This window comes from Ahaetulla prasina, chromosome 11, assembly GCF_028640845.1.
Source record: "Ahaetulla prasina isolate Xishuangbanna chromosome 11, ASM2864084v1, whole genome shotgun sequence".
In the NCBI taxonomy this organism is placed as follows: Eukaryota; Metazoa; Chordata; class Lepidosauria; order Squamata; family Colubridae; genus Ahaetulla; species Ahaetulla prasina.
The window spans coordinates 28,246,011-28,273,979 of record NC_080549.1 but is presented as its reverse complement, the minus strand read 5'-3'; the positions used below and the strand labels follow the sequence as shown (position 1 = coordinate 28,273,979).

Genomic DNA, 27,969 nt, shown 5'->3' with positions numbered 1-27,969 from the left:
AACCTTTTAAAGGACACCAAATCCCTCACTTTCTAACCACTTTGGGAAATTACCTACTTTACTATCCTGGCTATTAGAGGTCTTCAAAATGACACGTTTGCAAAGCTACTTGGTGAGTTGCCCTTAGTTAACTATAAGCTTAAGAATTTAAAGACTTTGAAATAAATGGCTAAACCTTAAGAAGACTTTAATCCAACAAATTAAGGGACCAGATGAATTTGAATTATCAGGGCTTTTAGTGTAAGATTTTGGAAATAATTATACAAACAGCATCTTTGCAGGAACAAAATTGTTTAGTTTACCTTAGTGATAATAGAAATTCAAGATTTTATGATTTCAGAAATTGTACACTAGTAGGGACTAAAGATTCAAGGCATAAAAGATGAAAGATAAAGAAGGAGACAGACAGCCTTATCTTTTGTCTTTGGTCAGCACTGAGTCAAAATGACAGAAAACGGCATGACATTAGAAATACTCCAGGAGATATTTGAAGAATAGACAGAAAATAATAGCTACAATGTCAGCAGTGACATTTTAAAGCCTTTTAAGTGGGCTTTAAAATAAATAAACAGAAAATAGCAATGCTTATTAAGAATATGACCTCTCAGTTCTATGAAATTTGAGAAAAAAAGACAGGTGGAGAAAAAGGTGAAATACCTGAGGGGTATACAGACAAATACATATTCTAAATGGTTTCAAAACAACTTTGTGCCTCTTTGGAATGGACCTATTAAGATGGGATAAATTACACTTATCTTTATTGGGTAAAATCTCTGTAATTAAGGTAATTGTTTTATCAAAGAGTCTGCCCCAAAGATGCTTTTTCAAAGTGGCAACTGGACTTCCTTGTATTTCGTTGAAGACGTTTCATTGAAGCTGGTCATTTGCATCCTTTTAGAGGGTCGTTGAGGTGACTTGGAGGTTTGCCTTTGCCCTCAGGTCACTTGAATGGTTCAAATGGGTGTGGAGCCTTCTTGGAACTGCTGAAAGGACTGTGTTGTAGACTGGAGATAGATGATGTTGTATCCCTCTTCCCCTGTTGAGAGGGCTGCTCAGTTTTGATATAGATGGCCTCTTGGACCCCTCTTTCAAACCAGCCGTCCTCTCTGTCCAAAATGTGGACTTCGCCCTTCTTCAAAAGATTGACCCGTGTCTTTTAAATGCAGATGGACTGCTGAACCTTGTCCTCATGGCTTTGTTCTCCTATATTGTGCCATGTGTTTATGAAGTGGTTGTTTTGTTTCACTAATGTACAGATCTACACGTCTTACTGTATGTACAGTTGTACGTGCATGTACAACGTTTCTCAGTTTGTGTCTGGGTGTTTTACCCTCGGAGTGAACAAGCTTCTGCCTTAGTGTATTCTGGGGTTTGAAGTGTGCACATGTGTTGTGTTGGCTGAAGATCCTCTTAAGCTTTTCAGATAATCCTGCAGTGTATGGAATGACAACATTGTTTCATTTATTGTTCTCTTCTTTGTCTCTTAGGGAGGTGCTCCTGCTGGGTTTCTTTGGGGATTTGGTGAAGGCCCACTTGGGATAGCCACATGTTCTGAGGGCTGGCTTCCTTCCTTCCTTCATTTTCTTTCCCATCTTTGCTGGAAGGCAGACCTTCAGCTCGGGCATGTAGGGTTCTGATGACTCCCATTTTGTGCTCCGGTGAGAGGTGAGAATCAAAATGTAAATATCGGTATCTGTGTGTGGGTTTTCTGTAAACTTCAGTGTTAGGTCTTCTGTCTGCCTTAATGTGTACAGCACAGTCCAGGAAGGCTACTTATTCATGCCCCTTACATGCAAAGATGAAATCATGAAAGCTGAGGTTCAGGATAAAGTAAGACTTGCAATAAATGTCAAAAATAATAGAAAAAAGTTTTTTCAACATATTAAAAACAAGAAAAAATGTCAGGGGAATAATTGGTCCTCCAGAAGCCAACACAGTTTGTCAGAAACAGATTGTGCCTAACAAAACTTATTTCATTCTTTGACAAATTAGTGGACCAGTAAAGTGCCTACTTGGGTTTCAATAAAGCATTTGACAAAGTAGACCACAGCCTATTTCTTGGTAAGCTAAAAAAAATGTGGGATAGACAGCATCACCACCAGAAGGATTTGTAAAATGATCATGTTGCAATCTACTTTCTATGCAAAAGGAGACTTTTAATTGAACCACAACCTTAAGATAAAACTAAAGAAGCAATCAAAACATTTACAATGAATAAGACCCCAGAACTCAATGGTATTTTTGCAGGATATTACATGACTCATTAAGAAATCCTGACTGAATCTTGAATTCAAGTAATGAATGAGATTCAACTAGGTGAAGAACATCCTCCATCACGGAAAGAGGCCTTCATTTCCTTAATTTGTAAAGGGGAAGATTCCGTAACTCCCAATTCACAATTCTATTTGATCACGCTGATCAACTGGAAAGGGGAGTCCTTAATTTGACATGTTGAATAGGTTGCATTTACTAAGTGAAGATTGCTCACATTTTGCTCTTGGTAAGTTTGTATCATAGACAACAGCTACACAGTTAATAAACCTACACACACACACACACTTTCTCCTGAAGTACTACTGTCTGGCTCAGCATTAGCCAGGTGGGGGAGAGAAAGTGTGAACTGAGAAGATCTTCACATAGCAAACTGAGAAAGTTCCTTGCTGCTTCATCCTAGCCTGTCAGCTACCCCAATAACCTATGGACTATTTTTTGAGAGATGCTTGACAAAGCCTGGCGGACAGGCCCATCAGTCCTCCTTCTCCTCAGGGACCTAAGCAGGGCCCTGCTAGATCAGGCTCTTAACCGAGGTAGTCCAGCAGTTTGTCCTTATAGTGCTAAAACAAGTGTGTAAGGAAGCCCACTAATCTCCCTGCTATTCCAATCACAGGTGGTCACATTTCGTCAAGGCTAATAATCATTGATCCCAATGATTTCTATCGTTTCTCAAGCCAGCTAAGCTGGGAGCCAGCATATTTCATAATAGTGAATTTCAAAGTTTAATTATGCATTGTGTAAAAAAAAAACCAAAAAAAAAAACAAACGGTCCTTGGCTGCCCTGATCCTCTCAGGATTCAATTTCACTGAATGGGCCTCTAGGTCTAGTATTTTGGGAAGGAGAAAAATAGCTTCTATGTGCCCATTTAATCCACATCACGTTCAATTCTGTATATTTCAATCATGTCTCCTTTCATTCGCCTCCTTTCTAGGGAAGCTGCTCCAACCCCGTCATCATCTTAGTTGTCCTCCTCTGAACTTTTTCTAGTTCTATTGTCTATTTTTTTGAGGAGCAGCTACCAGAACTGCACACAATATTCCAGATCTGGTCACAGCATTGATTTGTATAAGAACATTATGATATTGCCATCTCTCTTTTCAGTGCCATTTCTTATCACTCCTAACATGCTGTTGGCCCTTTTTTTTACACAGTAGATGCTGACTGTGTCCGGATTCTGTTGATCATTGCTCCAAGGTCCCTTCCTCCATCAGTCATTGTTGGTTGATCCTGTTAATTTGTATGAGCGCTTACGATTCTGGGTACCAATTTGCATCACTTTACCCTTGCTTACATTGAATGGCATCTGCCATTTCGATACCCTTCCCTCATGCTTTACTGTTATTGCTACTCTGAACAACGTGGTGTCATTAGGAAACCTAGCTATTCCATTAGCCATGCCCGATTCCAGATCATGTATAAATGTGTTAAAAAGCGCCTGTCCTAGGACAGAATCCCAGGATTCCTATTCTTTAGCCAGTTCTTTATCTCCAAAAAGATCTGCTTTTATTCCATGGCTGTTCTGCTTACCGAGAAGCCTTTGATGAGGAACTTTATCAATGGCTTTTTGAAATCTAAGAAGATGCTATCTACTGGCTTGCCCTCATCCATACGTTTATTGTCACCTCAAACAACTAATGGATGAATGAGATGGACCTCTCCTACATGAAAGAAAGGTCTCCCTGTTGGATCCCGATTATCTGTGGGAACACATTCTCCCAATAGTCTCTACCCACCCATTGAGACCCAGAAGAGAAGGCTCCCTCTGCATCCTTTCGTTTTGGAAAAATCTCCTGCAGGGTTTTTTTTTTTTAATTTCTTTTTGTCACAACAGTATACACAAACAATTGTCATAGATAAAACAACATATTTTGAAGAAAATATATACATATATGTAAAAAAAATATGTATCAACTATATCAATTTGCTATGATGAAGGGAACAATAGGACAGGAACGGTAGGCACTTTTGTGCTCTTATGCACGCCCCTTATAGCCCTCTTAGGAATGGGGTGAGGTCAATAGTCGACAGTTTTTGGTTGAAGATTTTGGGATTTTGAGTAGAGACTGTGGAGTCAGGTAATGAGTTCCAAGCATTAACAACTCTGTTACAGAAGTCATATTTTCTGCAATCAAGTTTGAAGTGGTTGACATTAAGCTTGAATCTATTTTTTGCTCTTGTAATATTGCGATTGAAGCTGAAGTAGTCTTTTACAGGAAGGACATTGCAATAGATGATTTTGTGTGTTAAACACAGGTCATGTCGAAGTCAACGGAGTTGTAAATTTTCTAATCCTAGGATTTCAAGTCTGTTGGTATAAGGTATTTTGTTGTTTTTGGAGGAGTGAAGAACTCTTCTAGTAAAATATTTCTGGACTCTTTCTATTGTATTTGTCAAAGATGTGGTATGGGTTCCAGACGGATGAACTGTATTCAAGAATAGGTCTGGCAAATGTTTTGTATGCTCTAGTTAGTAGTGTAGAGTTTTTAGAAAAGAAGCTGCGTAAAATTAGGTTTACAACTCTTAGGGCTTTTTTCGCTATGTAGTTGCAGTGGTTGAAGAAGTCGAGGTTGTTAACATTTTTGATACGATTGAGGAATGTTGGATATGAGCCATCACTGTTTACAAAGACTGAGCCGAAGAATGTGTTAAAGAGGTTTGCTTTAATTGTTTCGTCAGTACATTCTTTACCGTTAGATTCTTTTAGTGGTGGAATGGTTCTTGTTTCTTTTAGTTTATTGTTTACAAAATTATAAAAAGCACAACTGGAATTGGTGCGTAGAAGGTTTTCTTCTTGTTTAGTGTGGTAAGTGTTACATTCTGTTTTTATTTGGTTGCAAATATTTTTGTAGCGGTTTTTGAAGTTTGCTACATAACCTTTTTTGTTTTTTTCCAGAGGGATTTTTTTTTGGATTGCAGCTTTTTTATTGATATCGGAAATTTGCTTTTCTTATTGATTTTGGTGATGATTTGTGATACATATATTTTGATGATTTTATTAATTTCAAGTAGGAATACTTTATAGTGGTCTTCTGTAGTGATACAGGTTGAGAATAGATTATGCCAGTCAAGAAATGAGAGATCATTGTTTATAAGGTCATAGTTGCCTTTTTTAAAATTGTAGTTTGGAGTACTATTGTTGAGATGATTTATGCGAGGGCGTATGTTTAAATAAAAGTCTATCATGCAGTGGTCGCTGTTGGAAAAGGATTCTTTTACTTGTAGTCCATAAATAGAGTTTGCGTTATTACAAAAGATGAGGTTGAGGCAGTTCTTGAGTCTAGTATTGTTAGTTACTAATTGTTCAAGGCCTAGGTTTGTAACTGCATTGTATAGAGTAATATGGATTGGTTCGGTTGTACATTCATTTGTTATCCAGTTTATAGAAGGTAGATTTAGGTCTCCCAGAAAGATGAGAGGATATGGGCAAGAGGTGGCCCATGTTAGTAGTGAGGTTAACATATCTGCATGAGCGATGTCGTAGTCAGGGGCTCTGTAGCATAGTATGAATCTTAGTGTGGTATTGGTGGACAGGTCACATACAATAGTTTCAGGTAGAGAGAGTTTATGTGCAACTTGAATATTTTTTAAGTTCAGTGATTTTTTGTAAAAAATAGCTACTCCACCACCTCTGCGGTGATGACAGTGAACAAGGGGTTTGAAGCCCCTTGTTCACTGCCCCCTACTCTGGAAAGCACCGCCCTTCAAATCAGTTTGGCCCCAGCCCTGCTTGCAATTCCATTACGGCCAGGCTATTTCAGCCAGGCTTCGGGATGAAGGGATCATTTTAATCTCTCCTGAAGTGGATGGGGTTACAGTTGTTCCTTGGAGCATGGAGTACTACCAATGAAATACATTAGATATAGTGCTATTTTATTATATTGTTATGTTTCTACTGTTTGGTTTTAATCTTATTACTGTTTTAGGAGGTCAGTAAGCTGCTGCTGTATCAGGCCTGACTCGAGCGCCACAGAAGACTACTGAAGTAAAATAAATAGATAAAATAAATACTTAGGCTACAAAGTGAAATTGGCTCAACTCGTGTCAATTTTACTCTAGCAATTGGTGGCCTAAATTATGAAATGCTTAAGAAAACATGTGAGACACAATCAGCAATACATTTTAAATTTAATCAGCCCTCGGCATCCTGTAATAGAGCCTATGCATTTCCAGACAGAGCCCAGAGTTACTGAGGTGTAGAATAAATGCTGAAGAAAGAAACAGAGGGGAACTGGGAAGAGAATGTGAGTTAAGATCAACTGCCTCAAAACCCCACAAGAGGAAGGGTTACAAGATGGTATTAATTAAATTAAAAGAAATAAACAACGTTGCATCACCCCATGTTTTATATTAACCTCCAGGCATCAGTGAGGCAAGATGGACGCCTTGAATAGCATGCAGAGGAGTTTGGGAGGGGCAGCATTTCTGCAGCTGGGAAATGAGGTGGAGGCCGAGATCAGGATCTCTACCAGAGCAGGCCCGAGTTGTGGCCCTTAATCTGTCAGAGGCAGGGAAGCCATAGGGCCGGACCCTGGGGGTGCTCAGCACTCAACTGGATAGCAATTTGCTCATGAAAAAGTCATGTTCCCTGGGGCAGGGGCTGCTTACTAGGGCAGTATTGCTTGTTCAGGTGAAACTTAAAATACTCATGAGATTAAGTTGATAGTCCACAATAAATTCTAGTGTGTGTGTGTGTGTGTGTGTGAGAGAGAGAGAGAGAGAGTGTATGAGTGTGTGTGTGTTTGGTAAAAGCAGCACCGGGTCCAGGGGTCCCTCAAAACAATTTTTCCTCTATAGCTTGCTGTCTAACTAGTCTTTCTTATCCACTTACTTTTTTTGTATGTAGCATCGCCTTTTCTAAATTGCTTTAGAGCAGTGCTTCTCAATTATTTTCTGTCATGCCCCCCTAGGAAGAAGAAAACATTTTTCACGCCCCCCCGTGCGACTGTAAACACGGGGCTTAGCTTGTTATGACAGTGTTTGCCGAGGTCAAACGCGCCCCCCTTTACGGAGCCTCGCACCCCCCCTGGGGGGCCCGCCCCACTATTTGAGAAGCACTGTTTTAGAGACAGACAACTATTTTTAGACAATCATTTGTCCAGGATAGAGGAGATTTTCTGCTTTGGGCAGGTAGTTGAACTAGAAGACCTCCAAGGTCAGAATACCGTAGATATAAAAGATTTTAGAAAGAGCTACATAGTCCTACTCCACTCAGTATCAAAGATGCAGCTGTAGAGGTGGTCAACAGTATTAAGTATCTGAGGCTGCAGACAACCAGCAATTTGACTTGGTCTCTCCACACGTCGTCCTTAGTAAAGCATGCAAACCGGCGTCTGCATTTCCTGCGTCGGATGAGGAAAGTACACCTTTCTCCTTCTGTCCTGGCCACTTTTTAGAGAGGCACAATTGAGAGTGTTCAACAAATTGCATCACCGTTTGGTTTGGTGGTAGCAATGCCTCAGATAGAAGGTCCATACAGAGAGTGGTAAGGACAGCGGAGAAGATTATAGGAAGCTCGCTTCCCATTATTTAGGATATTGCTTATAAGTGCTCTGTGCTTAGAGCTTGAAGCATTGTTAGAGACCCCACCCACCCACCCACTGTCTGTTTCTGTTGCTCCCCTTTGGGAGGAGGTTTCAAAGAATTTCTAGCAGGACTACCAGATTCTGGAACAGCTTTGTTTCCTATGCCATCCATCTGGTGAAACCTGCAAGATTTGTTTCTCTCGCCATGTACATGTATACATCTGAACTAGACTGCGCTGTTTCTCTGTGTCATATAATATATGTGGGTACATGCATAATTATTTATTTATCTATTTATGTATTTTGTCACGTTTATGTAGTATATATTGAAGGTGGTGACCCTTTGAGAGCTGTATGCAATGAAATTTCATTTTAATGTATGCCGATTAGTATACATTCAAAGTGACAATAAAGATTCTAATCTAAATCTAATCCAATCTTGATCTGACCCCATCCAAAGCTGCTTCATATGTTCCGGTCACGTCTCAAGAAGGGCATCAGAGAGCTTGGAAAACCAACTTGGCAACCAAGCGGCTTCAACACAGGCTATATCAATTGAGGGTGCTTATCTTAGAAAAGAAGCTTCCTAGGAGATACTATTAAAATACAAAGATAGACAGGTACGCATGCTGTATTCTTAATTCTTATTTTGCCAAGTCTTCACCGTACCTAACTGCAAGTTTTCTCTTAAAGGCAGTCTTTTTTCTCCTGATTTCTACTTTTTGTCCCTTGGCTGGGGAATATGGACACATGCCTTTGTAATACGCTCAGGTTCATTAGAGTTTGATCTGATAAGATTGCTTCCTGCATACGACACAGAAGATCCATTTCATTGACTTGTGTGATAAAAGCTGTGACAAGAACTCATCAGTGAATGGCCCTAATCTAATAGACACTTGGCATAAACTTTGATCTTTTCTCCTGTGATTTCATAGAAGAGTTTCGGCTCCATTAGTTCTGGGACACCCAAAGAGTAGAGCATATAATTTTGGTGAACCCACCAGTGGCAAAAGGTGGCAGGACTTACCTCCAAGGGTCATCCCTGCTTCGTAGCATTTTCTCAGGCGACAGGAGGGACAGTTTTTCCTTCGGAATTTATCAATGGTGCAGTCATTTCGGCTGGCACAGAGATACTTTTGTTTACCTTAAAGAAGATACAGTGAAAATTGACATTAATAGATCAGAACAGTGGGCTGGGGTGACTTTGTTGCAATTAAAAACATACATATACAACAATGCATCAATATGACTTCTGTAACATATGAAAATATGACTTCTGTAACAGAATCATCAGTGCTTGGAATACTTTACCTGACTCTGTGGTCTCTTCCCATAATCTTAAAAGCTTTAACCAAAAACTTTCTACTATTGACCTCACCCCATTCCTAAGAGGACCATAAGGGGCGTGCATAAGCGCACAAACGTGCCTACCGTTTCTTCTTCATACATACATACATACATACATACATACATACATACATACATACATATATATATATATATATATATATATATATATATATATATATATATGTCTTTGGTTGTTCGGGTTTTCTCCCGTGTAAAATTGGAAGTGTCTTGGCGACGTTTCGACGAAGTCTCATTCGTCATCTTCAGGCTTCAGCTTCGTGCTTCTGGGAGCAATGTGTGATCGCAGCTGTTTCTTCCTTTTAACTGCTAGTGGGGGTTTGAACTGATTGGGTGGGAGCTTGGCTGTGCTCTGATTGGATGGGGTTTTTTCTGTGCTCTGATTGGCTGGGGGTGTGTCCTGTGTTGGTGGGGGCTTGGTTGTGCTCAGTCTAGTCTGTGCTGCAGGGGGATTTGAGCTGGTGAGCTGCATAGCTGTTGTTTGGCTTTGTGGTCGTACTACATCTTCATAGTGGGTGTCAGTCTGCTGCATGAATGGATTGAAGGGGTTTGAAATGGCTAATGTTGCAGCTGAGGTCTGGCTTCTGGTCCTTGGTCGTGCTTCATGATCAGTGTGGGTTTGGGTCTGCTTTCTGGGTGGATGTGCGGTGGTGACATCCTGTGTGGACCTTGTGAGTGTGGGTCTGGTGTCATTCCTCATGTTAGGGACTCGTTTGTCAATAAGGGCGGGTTTCCAAATGGCTGGTAGGCGGGAGGTGTCCCAACACAGGACACACCTCCAGCCAATCAGAGCACAGAAAAAACCCCATCCAATCAGAGCACAGCCAAGCTCCCACCCAATCAGTTCAAACCCCCACTAGCAGTTAAAAGGAAGAAACAGCTGCGATCACACATTGCTCCCAGAAGCACGAAGCTGAAGCCTGAAGATGACGAATGAGACTTAAAACGTCGCCAAGACACTTCCAATTTTACACGGAGAAAACCCGAACAACCAAAGACCTATATATATATATATATATATATATATATATATATATATATATATATATATATATATATATATATATATATATATATATATTTATTTATTTTATTTTATTTTATTTATTTGATTTTTATACTGCCCTTCTCCCGAAGGACTCAGGGCGGTGTACAGGCAGAAGTAAAAAAGACAATAACAACGTACAATTTAAAATGCAAATTTAAAAAACTTATTATAATTAGCCTGAAAACTTTAAAATATATAAAAACTAAAATCCCATTTAAAATTAATAATAAGAATTTAAGAAATTTAAAAAACCGATAAAATTTTAAGCCAGCCCCGCGCGAATGAAAAGATGTGTCTTCAGTTCGCGGCGGAAGGTCCGAAGGTCAGGTATTTGGCGTAAACCCGGGGGAAGCTCGTTCCAGAGTGTGGGAGCCCCCACAGAGAAGGACCTTCCCCTGGGGGCCGCCAGCCGACATTGCTTGGCGGACGGCACCCTGAGAAGTCCCTCTCTATGGGAGCGTACGGGTCAGTGGGAGGCATGAGGTAACAGCAGGCAGTCCCGTAAGTACCCGGGTCCTAAGCCATGGAGCGCTTTAAAGGTCGTAACCAACACCTTAAAGTGCACTCGGCAGGCCACAGGCAGCCAGTGCAGTCTGCGCAGGAGCGGTGTTACATGGGAGCTACGCGTAGCTCCCTCTATCAGAATAGAAAATTCTCCTACAAATAGGAAGCTGTAAGCACCTAGCCTGATGATGACGAATGGGATTTCGTCGAAACGTCGCCAAGACACTTCAAATTTTACGCGGGAGAAAACCCGAATAACCAAAGACCTACATACAAACACCCGCGAAAACCTCAGGAAACATGTATATATATATATGCTTATAACTCCTAATATTTACTCAAATATCTGTTTATATACTATATAATCTTTTTGTATGATACCTACATATATTGTTGTGATGAAATAAACAAACAAACAAACAAACAAACAAATCATGTCAGACTTGGGCGGGGGGGGGGGTTAATCAAGGAAAGCAAAAATGATGGAAGTGTTGAATGATGTGCCTACCCACAGTTTCTGTATGTGCACCTGATCACTGGAGAACGTGCGCCTACGTAATGTGTCTACCACCAAAAATGCCTTTGGCAGAGAGAGGCATGTCAGAAGCAGGCCAAATTCCAGCTGCTGAGCAAAGGCTGGAAACCAGATGTTTGGGCTGCCATACCTCAGCTTCTGTTGGGAAAGTGTGATTCATTGCTAGGCCTCAAGGAAGAGGCTCAGCAGGCCTCACCAACTCTGTACCTAGCAGAAGGCAAATCCAACAAGCTGTGCTATAGAAGGGCTCAAGATAGCCTCACACTGAAATCTTGGATAGGAAAAATCAAAATGTAGAATTGCTCTTATTTGGGGGAAGACTAAATAAAATATTAACTTCCACCTTCCCAAGAAAGGCATTGTCAGTTTTGGTGATATTATCCATCTGGCTGGGTTGGGGACACAGAATATTCATAAACATCCAGGTGGCACTGGAAGCCATTGCTCAGCATAAGCACGTATGTTACCAGGTTTGGTAAGGTTATGTTAGCATGCAGGTCAGAGTGGCAGCCCCAGAAATGGTGATCTTGAAGTTTGGGCACTTCCCACGATTCCCACCCCTCTATCGGAAGGATTCAGGTGTTTCTTTCTTCTTTAACCCTTAGCTTAAAATGCTAGCAGGAAAGAGATCCCTTGGGCTAGGGTGCCTTGGCCAGTACTGTTCTCTGAATTAATGAGTTTCTTTCTTTCTTTCTTTCTTTCTTTCTTTCTTTCTTTCTTTCTTTCTTTCTTTCTTTCTTTCTTTCTCTCTCTCTCTCTCTCTCTCTCTCTCTCTTTCTCTCTCTCTCATACGAAAATGGCAGATCTTTTTTTACATTATTTTAAGTTATGGAGGACTAGAGAAGAAAGTAGGTACAGAGAAACTAGGACAAAAACAGAATGGCTAAGTGGAAGCAAGGCAATAATGGCATTCCTATATGGGTGGAAGTTCAAACAGGATACGAGGAGGGCAAAGGAGCCAATTGAGGGAGCAAGAAAGAAAAGAAGCCTGCAGTAAGTACATATTGGCTTGAAAGTATTTGGAGACCATCTAGTCTAACAATCCATTTGATGTAAGGGATAATGGATGAGAAAGCATTCTCAGCCAAGTGCAGCCGTTCAGGCTGTCTCTACAACAAGCGACAGCTCTGTTTTACCACTGACGGTTTGCATCGTCACAGGAATTTGCAGCCAAAATCTGCATTTCTCTGATTCTTCTCAGAGATGATATTCCTGCTCCTCGTCTTGGGCAGCAGCCCTTGAAATATTTGTGGCAAGTCCTCTCAGTCTTCCCTTCTCCAAGTTAAACAAACTTTCCCTGTTCTTGACCGCTGACCTGCTTACCTTCTGGTGAGGCACAGTGCTGGAGAACTCTTTCCAGATTGATCCTCTGCCTTCAACAAATGTTTTAGGCTTGTTTGCAAAATGGCAATGGATCATTTGCACCATGTGTTATCAGCTGATTGATAAGTGCATCACGGCAAACCTTTTGTATTTAACTAAATTAAAGATATACTAGGTTGTGGCATTCAACAACCGTCTATTAAACGGTAACTCTCTCCATCAGTCAACATGAACAAAATGCTATTGTTAGAATTCCAACTGGGTCCAAAAGGCCACTCAGTTCCAATCCTCTTCTGTCCCAGTTCCAAATGATTCCTGAGAGAGACTCATGGTGGCAATTGTCCCTTTAAGGTCTCCAAGACTTTAGACAGCTGCAGCCTGCTTGGTCTGCAGTTTTATTCACAGCTCTTTTGGACTCTGGAATCACTGATAACTGGTCTGGCTGACGGGAGAGTTATCCGTTTTATATCAGAAAGAAAGAGGAGGCATGCCCTTGGAAATGCTGATTGCTGATCTTGGGTCTTTTGTGTTATTATTATTACTTCTACATTATGGCAAAAATTGATTATGCAGCACATGGGTGGTGCTCTTTATATTTTGTAACCATTTCCACCTTGCTCTGCTATTCTGCTGCAGACAAACTACAGACAAACTTTATGGTGCAAACAGGATGAGAAACAATTGATGATCAGTCACTTCAAAATCTGTCCAGAGGTTTTTTCCTCCCCCCGCCTTCATTTCTATACTTCCTATCATTTATTTATTTTGGATGGTAAACAAAACAAAATCCAAATTATAGAACAATTCAAAATAATTTCACCTGATTACAGTGTCAGTTAAAATATTTATTTAGCCTCCCCAAATATACCTTCTAAAAATCCACCAAAGACTCTGGCCCTCCCCAAACACCTGAGATAAGGACTTTCCAAAGCTCAGAAAGAAGTAAAAAGAAGATCAGACCAAACAACCGGCAACATTTATTTGGCTAAGGTGGTAATAGAGAACAAAGCAAAATGAAGTGCCAAGCCTACAACTCTGCTCCTGCTGTCAGATTAGGGCAAAGGGTTTTTAAGAGAAATTAAATATGTTTGTTGCTCAGTTACTTCTCTCTCAAGGAGATCTGTAGAATACCAAGTTACTTTTGGAGAATAGCCAATGGCCTCTGTCGCCAAAGCTGTATACTGAAATTAATGTGTGGCTTTTTAAGATGCCAAAAGATGCTTCATTAGACAAATGGATAGAGCAAAAGAAAGGGAAAGGATCTCGTGTGTTCCTTGGACACGTGGCCCCTGAAAAGCCCTCTGCTCAGTGCTCCATCCCTGGAGCCTTTGAAGAAGAGACTGGACAGCCATTTGTCTGGAATGGTACAGGGTCTCCTGCTCAAGCAGAGGGTTGGCCTAGAAGACCACCAAGCTTCCTCCCAACTCTGTCATTATGTATTCTATTCTGGCTGCTTCTTTGTCTCCCTTTCCTTGGAGGGCGAGTCTTAGCTGCTTTGAGAGCTCGCACCATTCAAGCAATATGACGTGCACCTCTTGGTACCCCTACTCTTCCTCCTCCTCTTCCTCTTGGAAAGTACCACGGTTGCCTGGGAAAAAAGTGAAAAAGGTGAGCCTGGCACAAGATTCTCTGCCAAGGAAAGCTCCTGGGGAAAGGAGGAGGAGAAGGAGTGGGGGGGAAGGGCTGCTTGAGGCAAAGGGAGCAACCAGGAAAGCCTAACTAAGCAGGCAAGAAATTTGGTCGCTTTGACAAAAAGAAAAGAACAAGAGTGTACATATTCTTAACTCCATCGGTAACTAACAAAGATACGGTAAGATGATTTAATAATTGGGAAAGAAGACTTTAAAAAATCTGCCCGAGGCCACAAATTCAAAGACTGACGTCAGGCAGAAGGGTTGCATTAAAGAAAAGAGAGGAGGAAGGCTGATGTTTCATCAGGAGCTACTTGGAGGAAACATCAAGGTTCCCAGGAGGAAACAGCATGAAAAGCCCTGCAACCTCAGGAGAAAGGAGAAGGAGGAACAAAGTTCGTAAAAATCATCAGGGAGGAAAAAGAAAGAGGAGAGAGCTGGTGGGAAGGAGACAAAAAAGGGGGGATAACTAAGGTGGAATCAGGGGGCTTGGAAAAAAGGGGGGAGTTGTCATTGGGAGCTCATTGGGAGCTCATTGTTTCTGAGCTTAAAACTCTTCTAAAGAAAGGCTCCACACCCATTTGCACCACTCAGGTGACGCTGAGGACACAGACAAACCTCCAAGTAGCCTCAAGGACCCTCTAAAAGAATGCAAATGCCCAGCTGTCTGCAAGGAATATAAATCCTTCCATTCCCCACCATCCAGTCAGAGCTGAAGAAGCTTCTTGGATGAGAAGCCAAATGCCTTCAAAAGGAAAAAAACAAGTAAGTTTCAAGTTGCTCTTGAAAAAGCACCTTTGGGACAATCAGGACCTGGATAACTGAGGAGCTCCATAGACACTCCCTGAGAAAGGAAGGAGACTGCAAAGAAGAAGATGGGAAAGGAGCGAAGAAGGGAGGAAATAAATGAGAGGAAAGGAAGTAAAATTGGGAAAAGTCTAGGAAGAAAGTTAGGGGTTCAAGAGGCTGCCCTTGAAGAGTACCTGAAACTATCTGGGGCAAAATGCAGCGGCATGAGCATTTATATCAGCTTCTGGTAGAGCCCATGTTATACCTCTGTTGTATTGGGTACCAGTGTTTCTCCAGGCCCAATTCAAATAGCTGGAGTTGACCTTTAAAGCCCTTCACAGCATGGGATGGAAGTATTTGATGGATCGCCCTTCCCCAGTTTCATGGCTGCCTGTTCTGTCCCCCTCGCCTCAGTCCGAGCAATGGCTTAATTCGCCGGCACTATCAGCTCTGGCAGCAAACTAGCGAGCGTCTGCCAACTGTCTCTGTTATCTCCCTTGATGCCGATGAGTCAACAAACAGTACTTCAGCTCTAGTCAAGCAGTTGATTTGCCTGCTACGAAGAGACATAGCAGCCCTCACTGGTTTTATATCCTGTGGGATGTGGCTCCATGACTCAGCACTTCCTAGGCCTGCCCCACCCCTGCTTCTGTTGTTCCCGCCTCTCCTGCCTACGAAACCTAGGGTCCAGCCAGGCCTGATTGCCATCAGCTAGGTCTGGAGTCGTGGCCTGGGGGGGGGGAAAGAGTCAGGGGACGGAGGCCTCATTATCTCCTCCACCTGGCCTGCCTCTGGCTCCTGGAGCTGAGCCAGGGAAGCCGGTGCTCCTGAGATAAGTCCTGATGGCCCTTCCCCCTCACTTTCCAAGTCACTTTGAGGCAGGGGGCCTGGCTCGGGGGGCGCAGACACAACACTGCCCATCCCACCAGATCTGACAAAACAGGCCTGTTATAGGTTCCTTCATCTAAGGAGCTCTATTGGGCGAGTCCTGGGTGGGAGACCATTTCCGCCATGACTCTGCACTGTGGAGTCTCTTCCCTGCTAAACTGAGGGTGGCCTCATGGCTTCTAAGCATCTGAAGGTCCCTCAAGGCACGGTTATGCGAGCAGGCCTGGGGACCCCAGAGGACAATCAACTGATAGGGTGGCTGCTGTTACTATCCAGATCCCCCTGCCTAATATTCCTGCTTAACCTCTTTTAGTTTTCAATGTTTTTAATAGTTGTTAATGATAAGAAAGGTAAAATTTATTTAGTTTTCTTGTACACTGCACAGAGACTCCTGCTCGTGATATGGGAGGCTCTATAAATTAGATAGATAAATCAAGTGGGTCAGGAGAGCTAATAAGTAAGTGAAGGAAAAAGTGAGAGGCCAATAGCAGAAATGAGGGGACACTCATAACAACAGTGCAAGCTAGAAGAAGCAGAATGGAAGTTTCCATTTTCAATGATCATTTTGAGAGGCAAGACCGGAGAGATATGATTTAGCTGTTTATCTTTCTTAACCAAAATTGCACCACAGCCTTTTAATTACGGTAACCTAGCAATTATTATTATTAAGTAGCCCACAAATATTAGCACACTGACTCTGGTGGCATGAGAAACAACATTATCACCAAAACTCCCATCAGCCAGATTGCCCCACAGCAACTTCTGTTTGCCAAGTTGCTCCTTTCATGCTGGCTGGATCAGCTCCATCACATTGTATTGTAACCACTAAAAATTAATCTACAATCTCTTCGCTGAAATCTACTTTGTTATTTATGTGGATCCCCAACATTCTCACATAAAGTTTCATCAAATAAAAAGTATTTAGCAAATGGACCTGGAGTTTAGCTGAATGCCTGGGGACAATATGTATACAACCTGGAATCTTTGTAGGCAACAACAGGAAGGCTACTTGTTTTGTGATTTCCCAGTCTGGCCTACAGGCCTGAATTTCCCCGTGGTCTTTCATCCAAGGACTATGAGGCTCAAGATAACTTCATTTCTTAAGCCAGGCACCTACCGAGATGAGAAACCCAAAAAAATAGATTGCTTTCATGTTGCAACCAAATTTTACTGTGGCATGCTTGAATCCAAATGTACTTTGCCTCTTTAGCTCTTTCCTCCACTTTCTGTTTGATAATGGACACATTTTGCTGAATTAACCTCATAACAAATCAGTGTTTTGAAGCTTTCTCCAAGAATTTCTGGGAAAAGCTCCAGGTTTTTTTTCAAACCCCGCCCCCCCAAGAATCTTCCTTGCCAGTTAATCCTGTTAAACTCCTTTTGTGTACAGAAGGAATCAGTTTCAGAATGAGATGATTGCAGAAAGTAACAATTCCAAAAGATTCTTTATTGAACAATTAAAATGATCTGACCAAGATATTGTCCAAATGTGCATTTTTGTTTTATTGTGTTTTTTAGGGTCACCACCTTTAAAGTCCTCGGCAGGAACAATTCCCATGACAAGAGGATTCGTATCTTCTGGCCCCTCCTGCATCAATAAATTGTGCTGAGAGGCACAAACCGTGGGGATGGATCCAAAAATGCCTGGGAATATTTAGGCCTTAAAACAATTCACACACAGACACACACATGATTTAATAAATTTAATCCCTTCATTTAATTGGTTCAACGCTTTCATCCTCTCCAATAAGGCACACATTAAAAAGCACCTCTTGGACGAACCAACTCAAGAGAAAGGCCTAGGTGTTCATGGGCTGTGCATGACTTGCTTCTGATTTGCTATCGTGAACTAATATCCATTTCCTCCAAAAGCAGGGATGGCTGGTGGTCTCCAAGTCGCACGGCGGTCTCCTTAACAGCCTGCCACTTCCAGCGAGGACTCCGGCTGGAGTCCAAGCCCAGGGCCTCATGTATCAAGCTACAATGGGAACAACACCTCTGCTTTCCAAGTTCATGGCCCAGCTTTTCCGGAGAAGCCACTGCAAAGAGTTGTAAGCAGCTGTCTCCTAGGCAACGGTTGAGTCCAGAGTAGGAAACCCCTCCCCCACCCTCCAGGCATTACACATCTGTGCTCTTTGTTTGATACGATGGACCCTCCTTTGCAAAATTACATCAACAACCTGTAATCAAGGCCTTGAATAAAAGTCATTAGACTCTTTTTTTTCTCATCATAATGTTCTCCCTCTCTCAGGATGCCTGGCATGAGGTTAGGGCACAGGGCTGAAAAACAGCCACATTAAAAAAATACAAACAACCACACAGCCTCGTAATTTACCTTATTAGTTCTTGTGATAACACCCAAGACCCTTTGCTTCTGAGAAAAAAGCCAAAGAGGCTCAAGTGCCCAAAGTTGAAATTTCGCCAAGATCTTTTAACACAAGATCTTGTGCTCTGTAGGAAGTTAGCAACCACCCTCCCTCCTAGAAGAATGAAATATTTTAGAAAATATTTAAAAAGGCAGAATATATTTCCTTGGATGAGAAATGGAGAAACATGTTTTAAAGACAAAGCAGCTTCCTGACTCCCCCACCTTTGTCAATGGGTCAGAGTAGAAACTCATTCTCCCCACCTTTGTCAATGGGCCATCATCTGCAACATAATAGGACCCATCTAGCAACTGAAACTCACCACATGACACCTGGGAACATTACATCAGCCAGCAAGGCTAGCTAAGACCCCCACCCCCTGGGAGTCTGACAACCAATCAGGATACTCTTCCTGTGCCCCAGAAAGTTCAAAGCTCAGAAGAAGCATAAAGCCAGGGAGCGCACAGGATCTCACCCCTTTTCTGTTCAGGATCTCAAGCCATGTGATCCTGGCCACCATTAAACCATCTTTCCAAGCAGCCTCCATGTTTCCAGTGTCTTTATCCCCACTTGGAACTGAACCCAGATGGATATTTCTTCCAACAGCTCTCAGCAGCACTTCCTCTTACCCTTCATCCTCGGAGTCCTGCCATTCCCATTGCCAGCTGAAAAGCTGCTTTTCTGGATTAGATTGTAGAGGAGAAAGGGCAGAAAAGCAGAAGTCCCAGTCATGTGAAAACTCTGAACTTCCTCACTGGAGTAGGAATGCACGAACAGGCTCAGAAGCATATACTAAATGGTTTGGTATTATGTTACAGGTGCCCCAATGGTGCTCTGCAGAGATGTTGGACTAGTAACCCATCATCCTTTCCTAATGAAAATCAAAACTATATTCCACCACATTAAAGGATATCATCTTTACCATTATCTTGACTCTATGCCATTCCAGACAAAGGGTTGTCCAATCTCTTCTTAAAAGCCTCCAGAGATGGAGCATCCACAACTTCTGAAGGCAAGCCCTTCCGCTGGTTAGTGGCTCTCACTGTCAGGAAATTTCTCCTTAGTTCTAGGTTGGCTTTCTCTTTAATGATCTCCCATCCATGACTTCTTGTCTTGCCCTCAGGGACTTTGGAAAATAGGTTGAGCCCCTCATCTCTATGACATCCCCTCAAAGATACTCTTGAACTCTCTGGGCCAGATGGAACATAAGCTATGTATGCAAGTTGGTCAAGAACTTGAGTGCACAACACTTTCAGCTAATGCAATATTCTGTATAGAACAAATTGAACACCTTAATGACTTAGCTCTCCGGTTTGACTATCTGACTTAAAATAAACCTTTAAATATGCCCCTATATATTCCTTAAAGCTTCTTCAACAATTGCTGCAGTAGATAAACAGATTAGGTGGGATCGACCCACACTCACCATCAGTAAATATCCACTAGCTTCCTGACTACAAGAATCTCTCTCCACTTGGATTATTGGTTATAAACTAGATGGCTCCCACTCTTAAATTCTCATGGTGGCACCGACTTCCACACCCTTCATTCCAGTCCCTACCATCCAATGTCAGGTAAAAGAGTTCAATTTCAGTCTCATCAGCTCTGGATCTTCCCTTCCATCCTCCACTTCCAGCACCAAGGAGACCGGCCACCGCTGATTTACTTCTAAAGGTTTTGGCCACTAGATAAAGCCAATCTGGCATTCCTTGAAATTTGACACAAGATTCCTGGCCAACTCACAATAAATTGTTCACTAGTGGCAATATGGTATTAAAAAAAAAACCTGTTAGCTGCCCGGAGTCACCTACCGATAAGAGTTGGGCAGCTATATAAATTTATTGAATGAAATAAGTGAAATTGGGTTTCAACTCCTTGCCTATGATCAAAGCTGCCAGCAAAACTGCAGCCTCCACTTCTGGTCCTGCCCTACGATGACTTGAAAGCCATTTCCATTCTAATTGATTTCTGCTATGAACCTCCATATTCTTTCAATTTCCCACTTTCCTATATGTTTCTTTTCTCTCTCTCAGTTTCAATCTTCTCAGTGCCTCAGCACAATCCACGTCTGTTCCCTCAAGTCCCGTCAATCTATCCCCTCATTTACTTGAGGGAGGCCCAGTGCAGAAATAGCATTGGTCACACTTGTGGACGATCTCTGCTGAAAAGGGGGAGGGGGACAGAACATACATCCTGCTTCTCCTTGATCTCTCAGAGGCTTTCAGCACCATCAACCATGTTATCCTTTTGGGACGACTCTGGGGTCTGGAGCTGGTTCAGCTCCTTTCTCCAAGACTGGTCCCAATCGGAGTTAATAGGAGTGAGGGGTCCAGCCCTCTGCCACTTATCTTGTGGGTCACCACAGGGCTCGGTATTCTCTCTCCACTCCTCTTTAACAACAACTATGAACTGCTGTGTGTGATCATCCGTCACCATGGGTAGAGTAATCTTCAGTATGCGGATGATGCTCAACTCTGTATTTCCAGCCCTGGTGGCCGGAGTGATCCTGCTCTGGCGGTGCCTGGAAGCTGTGGGGCCTGAGTGGGGGACAACAGATTTCAACTGAACCCTGGCAAGACTGAATGGCTTTGGGTGCACGGAGCCCCAAGATCTGGGATTTTGACATCTTTGTTCTGGATGGGGTGACATTGACCCAGATGGCTCCGGTCTAGAGCTTAAGGCTTCTCCTGGACTCGCAACTCCTGCTTGAAGAGCAGGTGGCAGTCATAGCCTCTGCACAACTTTGGGTTGTGTGTCGGTTGTGTCCTCTCCTAGATCAGGATCCCTGCCCTCAGTCATTCAAGCCCTAGTCATCTCACGGCTGGACTACTGCAATGCACTCTACATGGGGTTACCTTTGAAAAGCATTTGGAAGCTACAGCTGGTACAGTGTGTAGGAGCGCAGGCAGTTTGGGGGCTTCAAGGCTGCCCCAACATCACTTCTCTGCGGGCTGCTGGTTTGCTTCTGGGTACAATTCAAGATGTTGGTAATCACCTTTAAAGCCCTTCATGGCATGGGTCCAGGCTACTTGAGTGAGGGTCTCATTCCACTGGGGCCACACAGTGGGACCTGTCGGCCAGGGTATCCCAGCTGGTGGGGTCTAGGAGAAGAACCTTCTCTGCCATTTGGCTGGCCCTCTGGACTATCCTGCCCCTGGGAGTGAGCTTGGCTTCGACCCTCTGACCTCCCGCAAGAGCTTAAAGACTTGGCTTGGGGCCCCAATGGAGAGTTTTACATTGGGGTGGTTGACAGAATAACACCCACGCCCTTCTCCCCTTCTCATCCTACTCCCTTCCTCGCCATTTTTTAATTAAGGCTGAGTATTTATATTTTTATTATTTAGTTCCTATTGTGTATAGGTTTGATAAAATTTTATCTTTTTAATATTGCAAAGTGCCCAAAGTTACCTTGGGGTAAAATGAGTGGTTGACCTGCATTCCCTCTTTATTCATGTATTTGTGATGAGATTCGATCCATTTTTTTCTACCTGCCCAAAGTACTTTAATATTCTTTTTCAATCCCTGCTTTTTGTTTTCCATTCACACCCCTGCAGCCCCCAAGAATGTCTCTTTGTGTTGTAAACCACACACAAACCTAGGAACTCAGCAGCCATCTCTCCCTAAGTGGAAGAATTAAAACCTGGTGGGGCCCTGGCAGAGCCCAGGACAAAATAAAAAGGCCAAGGTTCCTTTTTCAAGGCTAAAAGGAACCTTAACACTCTGGAAACTTTTTTTTTTTTTACTATTTATCTGATAATTTTTAGAAGTTGTATTTTCCTCTGATTTCTTTTCCAAAATACTTCCTCCTTCACTTAACCCTATTCTCAAATTAGTCTGCCAATATTTCTTTTTCTCAGCTTTGCTCCATGGAAAGGAGGTTCACTAAACTGGGTGCGTTTTCCTTTAATCAAGATGCTGATGGCTGAGGGGGGCTTCAGCCTTACTTTCCCTCCTTTGTGGGCATTTCAGTTTGAGGGCGCCATCAAAGGGCCCTGGAGACACACTCAATTTCCAGTAAAAGAGACAGGCTACCAAAGAGCAAGAGGGACAAGGGGAGGGGCGGGGAGGGGGTTCCATAGGTTCCCAGCATGGCAAGGCACACGGACCACTTTACTACTCATTTAACAGAACCCAATGAAAACATTAAGAATATAATATTGTATGATTGGTACTATTGCCTCTAAGGATTTTGAGACAAAGTGACGAGTGAGCAAGTAAAGCAAAGTAAGAGATAATCGTCTGCAGCAAAATAAGTGGGAACCCTCGAGGTGAGGCTACAGCTTATCCAGAGAGAGCAGAGCCCAAGGATCAGGGATCACAATTTTCAAACGTGCGCTACACAGTGTCCGTGCCTGGGCTAGGCAAGAATATGTCAAGACAGCTGAGGAGAATCAAGTGAAGTTTACATTTATGGGGAGAAATACTATTTCTCCGTCTTCTTCAGCAATCGCTTTCTATTTTCAGGGATGACTCATTCTAACTAAGCACTTTGAATTAAACTGATGAAGACTCTGATGATCTTTTAAAATATACAAACTGTGAAAAGCTTTTATTTCCTCTGGAGTGTCCTCCCTACTTTGGTCTGTGTCTTTGGAAACCCTCTCAACAGGCTGATGATACGGATTTATTTTTGAATGATTTAGAGCCTTTCCACTTGGCAAGCAACTCATCATTGCAGTCTTTTCTACATCAAGAGCCATAACAAATACACAGTTTATTGATGCCCTTTGTCGGTGCGATTTGTTAATCCAAGTTTTTTTTTAAAGGATAAATAACTATTATCAGAACATCTAGAGATGGGGGTCAATTGGCTCACTATTTATTGTTACTGATTTACAAGGAAGCAAAGAATGTGGAGCTCCCCAATAAGAGCCCGGACCAGGCAGATGTTGCCAGCTGTTTCCCCTCCAGGACAATCAATTTCTCTTGTGCTGAAACAGAGGTTGTGAATGGCACAGGAGCTTCTGCAGGAGGACCACACACGGTATGAAAAATAAGGAATAATAACCTGGTAGCAAAGCTTCAGAGAGTAATTCTGTTTCCAAAGCAAAGCTGGGGCGATAGTTTTAGGACTAAATGGTTCCATGGCAAGCCCAGAAAAGCCTCATTTTTCATATGTGGAGTTACAGCTTAGTGCTGCTTCCAGAGAAGAAGCAGATTCAACTATTAGAAGGGCAGAGAGACGGCAAGGCTTGGTACTTTCATAAGTACTCCCCAATTGTACCAACAATGAGTACAACGACCTAACACATATAGATTTCACAGAAGATAATGTTGAAAAAGCTCTTCGCAAACTGAAACCATCCCTATCTATTGGACCTGATGGACTATGTGCATACTTCTTAAAAAAGCTTTCCGCTAATATAGCAGAACCCCTAAGCATAATCTTTGAAAAAGCTTTCACGACCAGTTCCCTTCCCAAACTTTGGTCACTTGCCACGGTCATCCCTGTCTTCAAAAAAGGAGACCCCAGCCTAGTTGAAAATTACAGACCTATCTCTCTTTGCTGCGTCACCTGCAAAATAATGGAATCTATCGTCAACCAATCCATTACCCTCCACCTAGAAACAAACAAACAAACAATTTGGTTTCAGAAAAAAATTATCATGTAATTTACAACTTCTTCACTGCAAAAACATATGGACTACAAATCTTGATCAGGGCAAAACAATAGATGCAATCTACATAGACTTCTGCAAAGCTTTTGATTCAGTAGTACATGACAAATGTCTCATAAAACTAAAATCCTACTGCATCTCAGGACCCCTCTACAATTGGATAACAGCTTTCCTGTCAAAGACAACAAGTGGTCAAAATTGGCAATGCTCTATCAAATCCTGTTCCTGTCAAAAGTGGCGTTCCCCAAGGCAGCGTTCTTGGACCAATATTCTTCATATTATACATTAATGATCTCTGTGACCATATTACAAATAATTGTATGTCAATTATGTCAAACTATTTAACTATTTAACACCACCAACAATACAGCTACCCTTCAAAAAGACCTTGACTTTGTGTACGATTGGTCTAAAACTTGGCAACTCCAAATCTCAAACAGCAAATGCTCAGTCTTACATATTGGAAAAAAGAACCTAAACACTAAGTACAAGCTTGATGGACATTACCTTACAGATGACCCCCACCCTGTTAAAGACCTTGGAGTTTTCATATCAAATGATCTAAGTGCCAAAGCCCACTGTAACTACATCGCAAAAAAGGGCTTAAGAGTTGTAAACCTAATCTTGCGTAGCTTCTTCTCCAGAAACATTACACTACTAACCAGAGCATATAAAACATTTGCTAGACCAATTCTTGAATACAGCTCGACTGTTTGGAACCCATACCACATTTCTGACATCAATACAATTGAACGTGTACAGAAATATTTTACAAAAACAGTTCTCCACTCCTCTGAATACAACAAAATACCTTATGTCACCAGACTTAAAATCCTGGGTTTAGAAAATTTAGAACTACGCCGCCTTCGACATGACCTGAGTTTAACTCATAGAATCATCTGTTACAACATCCTTCCTGTTGAAGACTACTTCAGCTTCAATTGCAACAATACACGAGCACACAATAGATTTAAGTTTAATGTGAACCGCTCCAATCTTGATTGCAGAAAATATGACTGCCGTAACAGAGTTGTTAATACTTGGAATACACTACCTGACTCTGTGGTCTCTTCCCAAAATCCCCAAAGCTTCAACCAAAAACTGTCTACTATTGACCTCACCCCATTCCTAAGAGGTCTGTAAGGGGCATGCATAAGAGCACAAGCGTGCCTACCGTTCCTGTCGTATTGTTTCCTTTCGTTATATCCAGTTAATATAGTTATTACATAGTCATACTTATATATATGCTTATATATTGTATCATTATTTCATGCTTATGCTTATATATACTGTGTGACAAAATAAATAAATTAAAAAAAAAACAAGAAAAGCTCATAATTAGAATAGAATATCAGCATATAGCGCGAATCTGCGAAGATAACGTCCGGAAAGCTAAGGCTCAGAATGAAGGCGTCACAAAGTGGAACTGGTTAATTCCTTGTTTGCATCTATATTCATGCAAAATGGGGAAAAAAATAGTCCAACCTATCAAAAATAACACTATGGGAGATAGCAAGTCAAAATAGGAAAAAAATTAGTAAGAAAGCACCTTTCCGGGAGTTTACATGCTAGTTCTGGAAAGTTGGTAGTTGTGATCTTGGAACCACTGAACAAAATCTTGCGGAGCTCCTGGAGTATAGGGGAAGTACCAGAGGACTGGGAAAGAACTCATGTCATTCCCATCTTCCAAAAAAAAAGTGGGTGGGGGGGACAGATCCAGGAAACTGCACCTTGACATCAATACCTGGGAAGATCGTGGAAAATACAATTAAGCGACAGATTTGCAAACACCTAGATGCAAGCAAACTTATAACCAGAAACCAACAGATTTTGCCAAGTAAATCTTATTTCGTTCTTTGACAAAGTGACCCAAGCATGGTGGTTAATTGTGTCAACATGGAGAGAGATAACTCTGGGAGAATCTCCAAGTGCTGAGTCCTGGGCTCAATGCTCTTAAATTAAATTTTGCAGATGACCCAAAGCTGAGGTGTCGTCACGGGGGAGTGCTAATACCTCAGAAAATAGGCTTAAGGTTCAAAAGTGTCTTGATAGATTTAGATATTGGGCCTGATCCAAGAAAGCACTGTTCAATAGTGAAAAATGTATGGTTCTGTATTTAGGTAGGAAAAACCAAATGCACAAGTACACGATAGGTGGTACCTGGCTCAACAGTATTATTTGTAGAAAGAATCTGGACTTTCTGGGAGACCATAAATTAAGCACGAGCCAACCATGTGTTGCAGCTGCCAAAAGAGTTAATGCAATACTGGGTCTACTGCATCTATTGTGGTATAACTCCGAGATCACAGGCGGTGATAATCCCATTCTCTGCGGCCCTGGTTAGCCCACACTACAATGCCGTGCACAGTTTTGCTCTCCTGTGAGAAGAAGGGTGCTTGGAACTGGAAAGAGTTCAGAAAATGAAAGATTGGCCTGGGCATGTCAACACAAAAGAAAGGCAGTTATTGATGAGGGTTGGGAAGTCACCTTCCTAGTTTTTATTTCACTTTTTCTCCTTCTTGCATTTTTTATTATTTCTACTTTTATTTTTATTTTCAGTTTGTATTATCTTTTATTATTGTAGCTAAAGCTTTTAATAAGAATATTTTAAAAAATAAAGGAAGTTGATTAAGGTGTGATATGGTAGCAATACGACTTTCTTCTCTGTAGCACTTAAGGGAAAGATGTGAACTAATGGCTGGAAACAGAGATCCAAATTTGAAATAAGCAGCAATTTCTTGACTGTGAAAGCTGTCAGACAGTGGGACACCCTAGGATCCTTGAGCCTTGGGTGTTCCATCAGGGAAAGTTTTATAACAAAATTGAATAGTCATTTGTTTGGGAAGGTCTGTGGATTCCTCCCCTGATCAGATCCCCTCTGATCTCCTCTGATCACATTCTATACTCCAGCAATTTGACAAAAAGCTGTGGCTATGACGTTTGATCTGATGAAGGCAGTGAGCAAACTAACCCTGTTTTCCAATTGGAAAACTAGAATTGCTTGCCATGCTTGTGGATCATCCAAAAGGTAGAGGAGGGAACTAGAGAAAAAAACTATACTGGACCTAATTCTTACTTAACAGAGAGGAAGTGATAGAGGGAATTGAAGTTGCTGGAACTTTGGGCGAGAATGAGCATGTCATATTGGAATTCAATATAATGCAAACACAAGCGATAGAATTTAATCCAACCAGGTTCTTAAACTTTTTTTTTTTTAAACCTGATTTTAACAAACTCAGAGCGAGCCTTGGAAAGATTCCATGGATGAAAATCCTAAATGGGAAAGCAAATCAAGAAGCCTGAAAAATACAATCATAAAAGCCCAGTCCAGCACAATACCACTGAAAAAGAAAAAATAAATCAAAGAAGAAACCAGCACGATTGTACAAAGATCTCTCTGATAAATTTAAAGACAAAAAGGACAAGCACAAAGCAGGAAAGAGGGAATAACTATCAGCAGATAGCCAGAATTTGCAAAGATGAAGTCAGAAAAGTTGAGGGTCAGAATGAACAAAGACTTGCAACAAACACAAGGATAATTTTAAAAAAAGTTTCAACTTGTTATTTATAACAAGAAAAATGTCAAGGAAACAGTCGGTCCATTAAGGAGAGAAGATAGTAAGGAAGTAACAGGCAGTAGAGAGAAAGCAGAGCTGCTTAACACATTCTTTGCATCAGTCTTCATGCAAAAAGAAACTATAGCCCAACCTACCAAAAACATAACCTTAAAAGACAGACTAGAAGTAAACATTAAAATAAGCAAGAAAATAGTAAGATAACACCAGTCTGATATTGACGAATATAAATACACCGGGACCTGACGGATTACATTTCAGAGTTCTGAAAGAGCTGGCAAATATTATCTCAGAACCATTGTACCACATCTTTCAAAAATTCCTGGAGCACCAGGAAACTACCTGAGAATTGGAAAAGAGCTGATGTTCCCATCTTCAAAAAGGGGGGGGGGGGAAGAGACCCAGGAAACTACAAACCAATCAGCATAACATCAATATCTGGAAAGATACTGGAAAAGATAATAAAAAAACAGAATTGCGAACATCTAGAAACAAAGTTATAACTAGAAGCCACATGGGTTTGTTAA

The 27,969-nt window shown here is 41.8% G+C and overlaps 1 protein-coding gene across 2 annotated transcripts in view; it reads right to left on the bottom strand.

Annotated features, from left to right (window-relative positions):
• AR (androgen receptor) overlaps positions 1–27,969 on the bottom strand; it is a 215,305-nt gene that overhangs the window by 83,581 nt on the left and 103,755 nt on the right. For both annotated transcript variants that reach the window (XR_009156682.1, XM_058196667.1), the window contains exon 3: positions 8,825–8,941. Coding sequence is in view for 1 of the 2 variants with exons in the window: in XM_058196667.1 (XP_058052650.1) it covers positions 8,825–8,941 (117 nt within the window). In the remaining variant the exon portion in view is untranslated. The remainder of the gene's footprint in view (positions 1–8,824; positions 8,942–27,969) is intronic.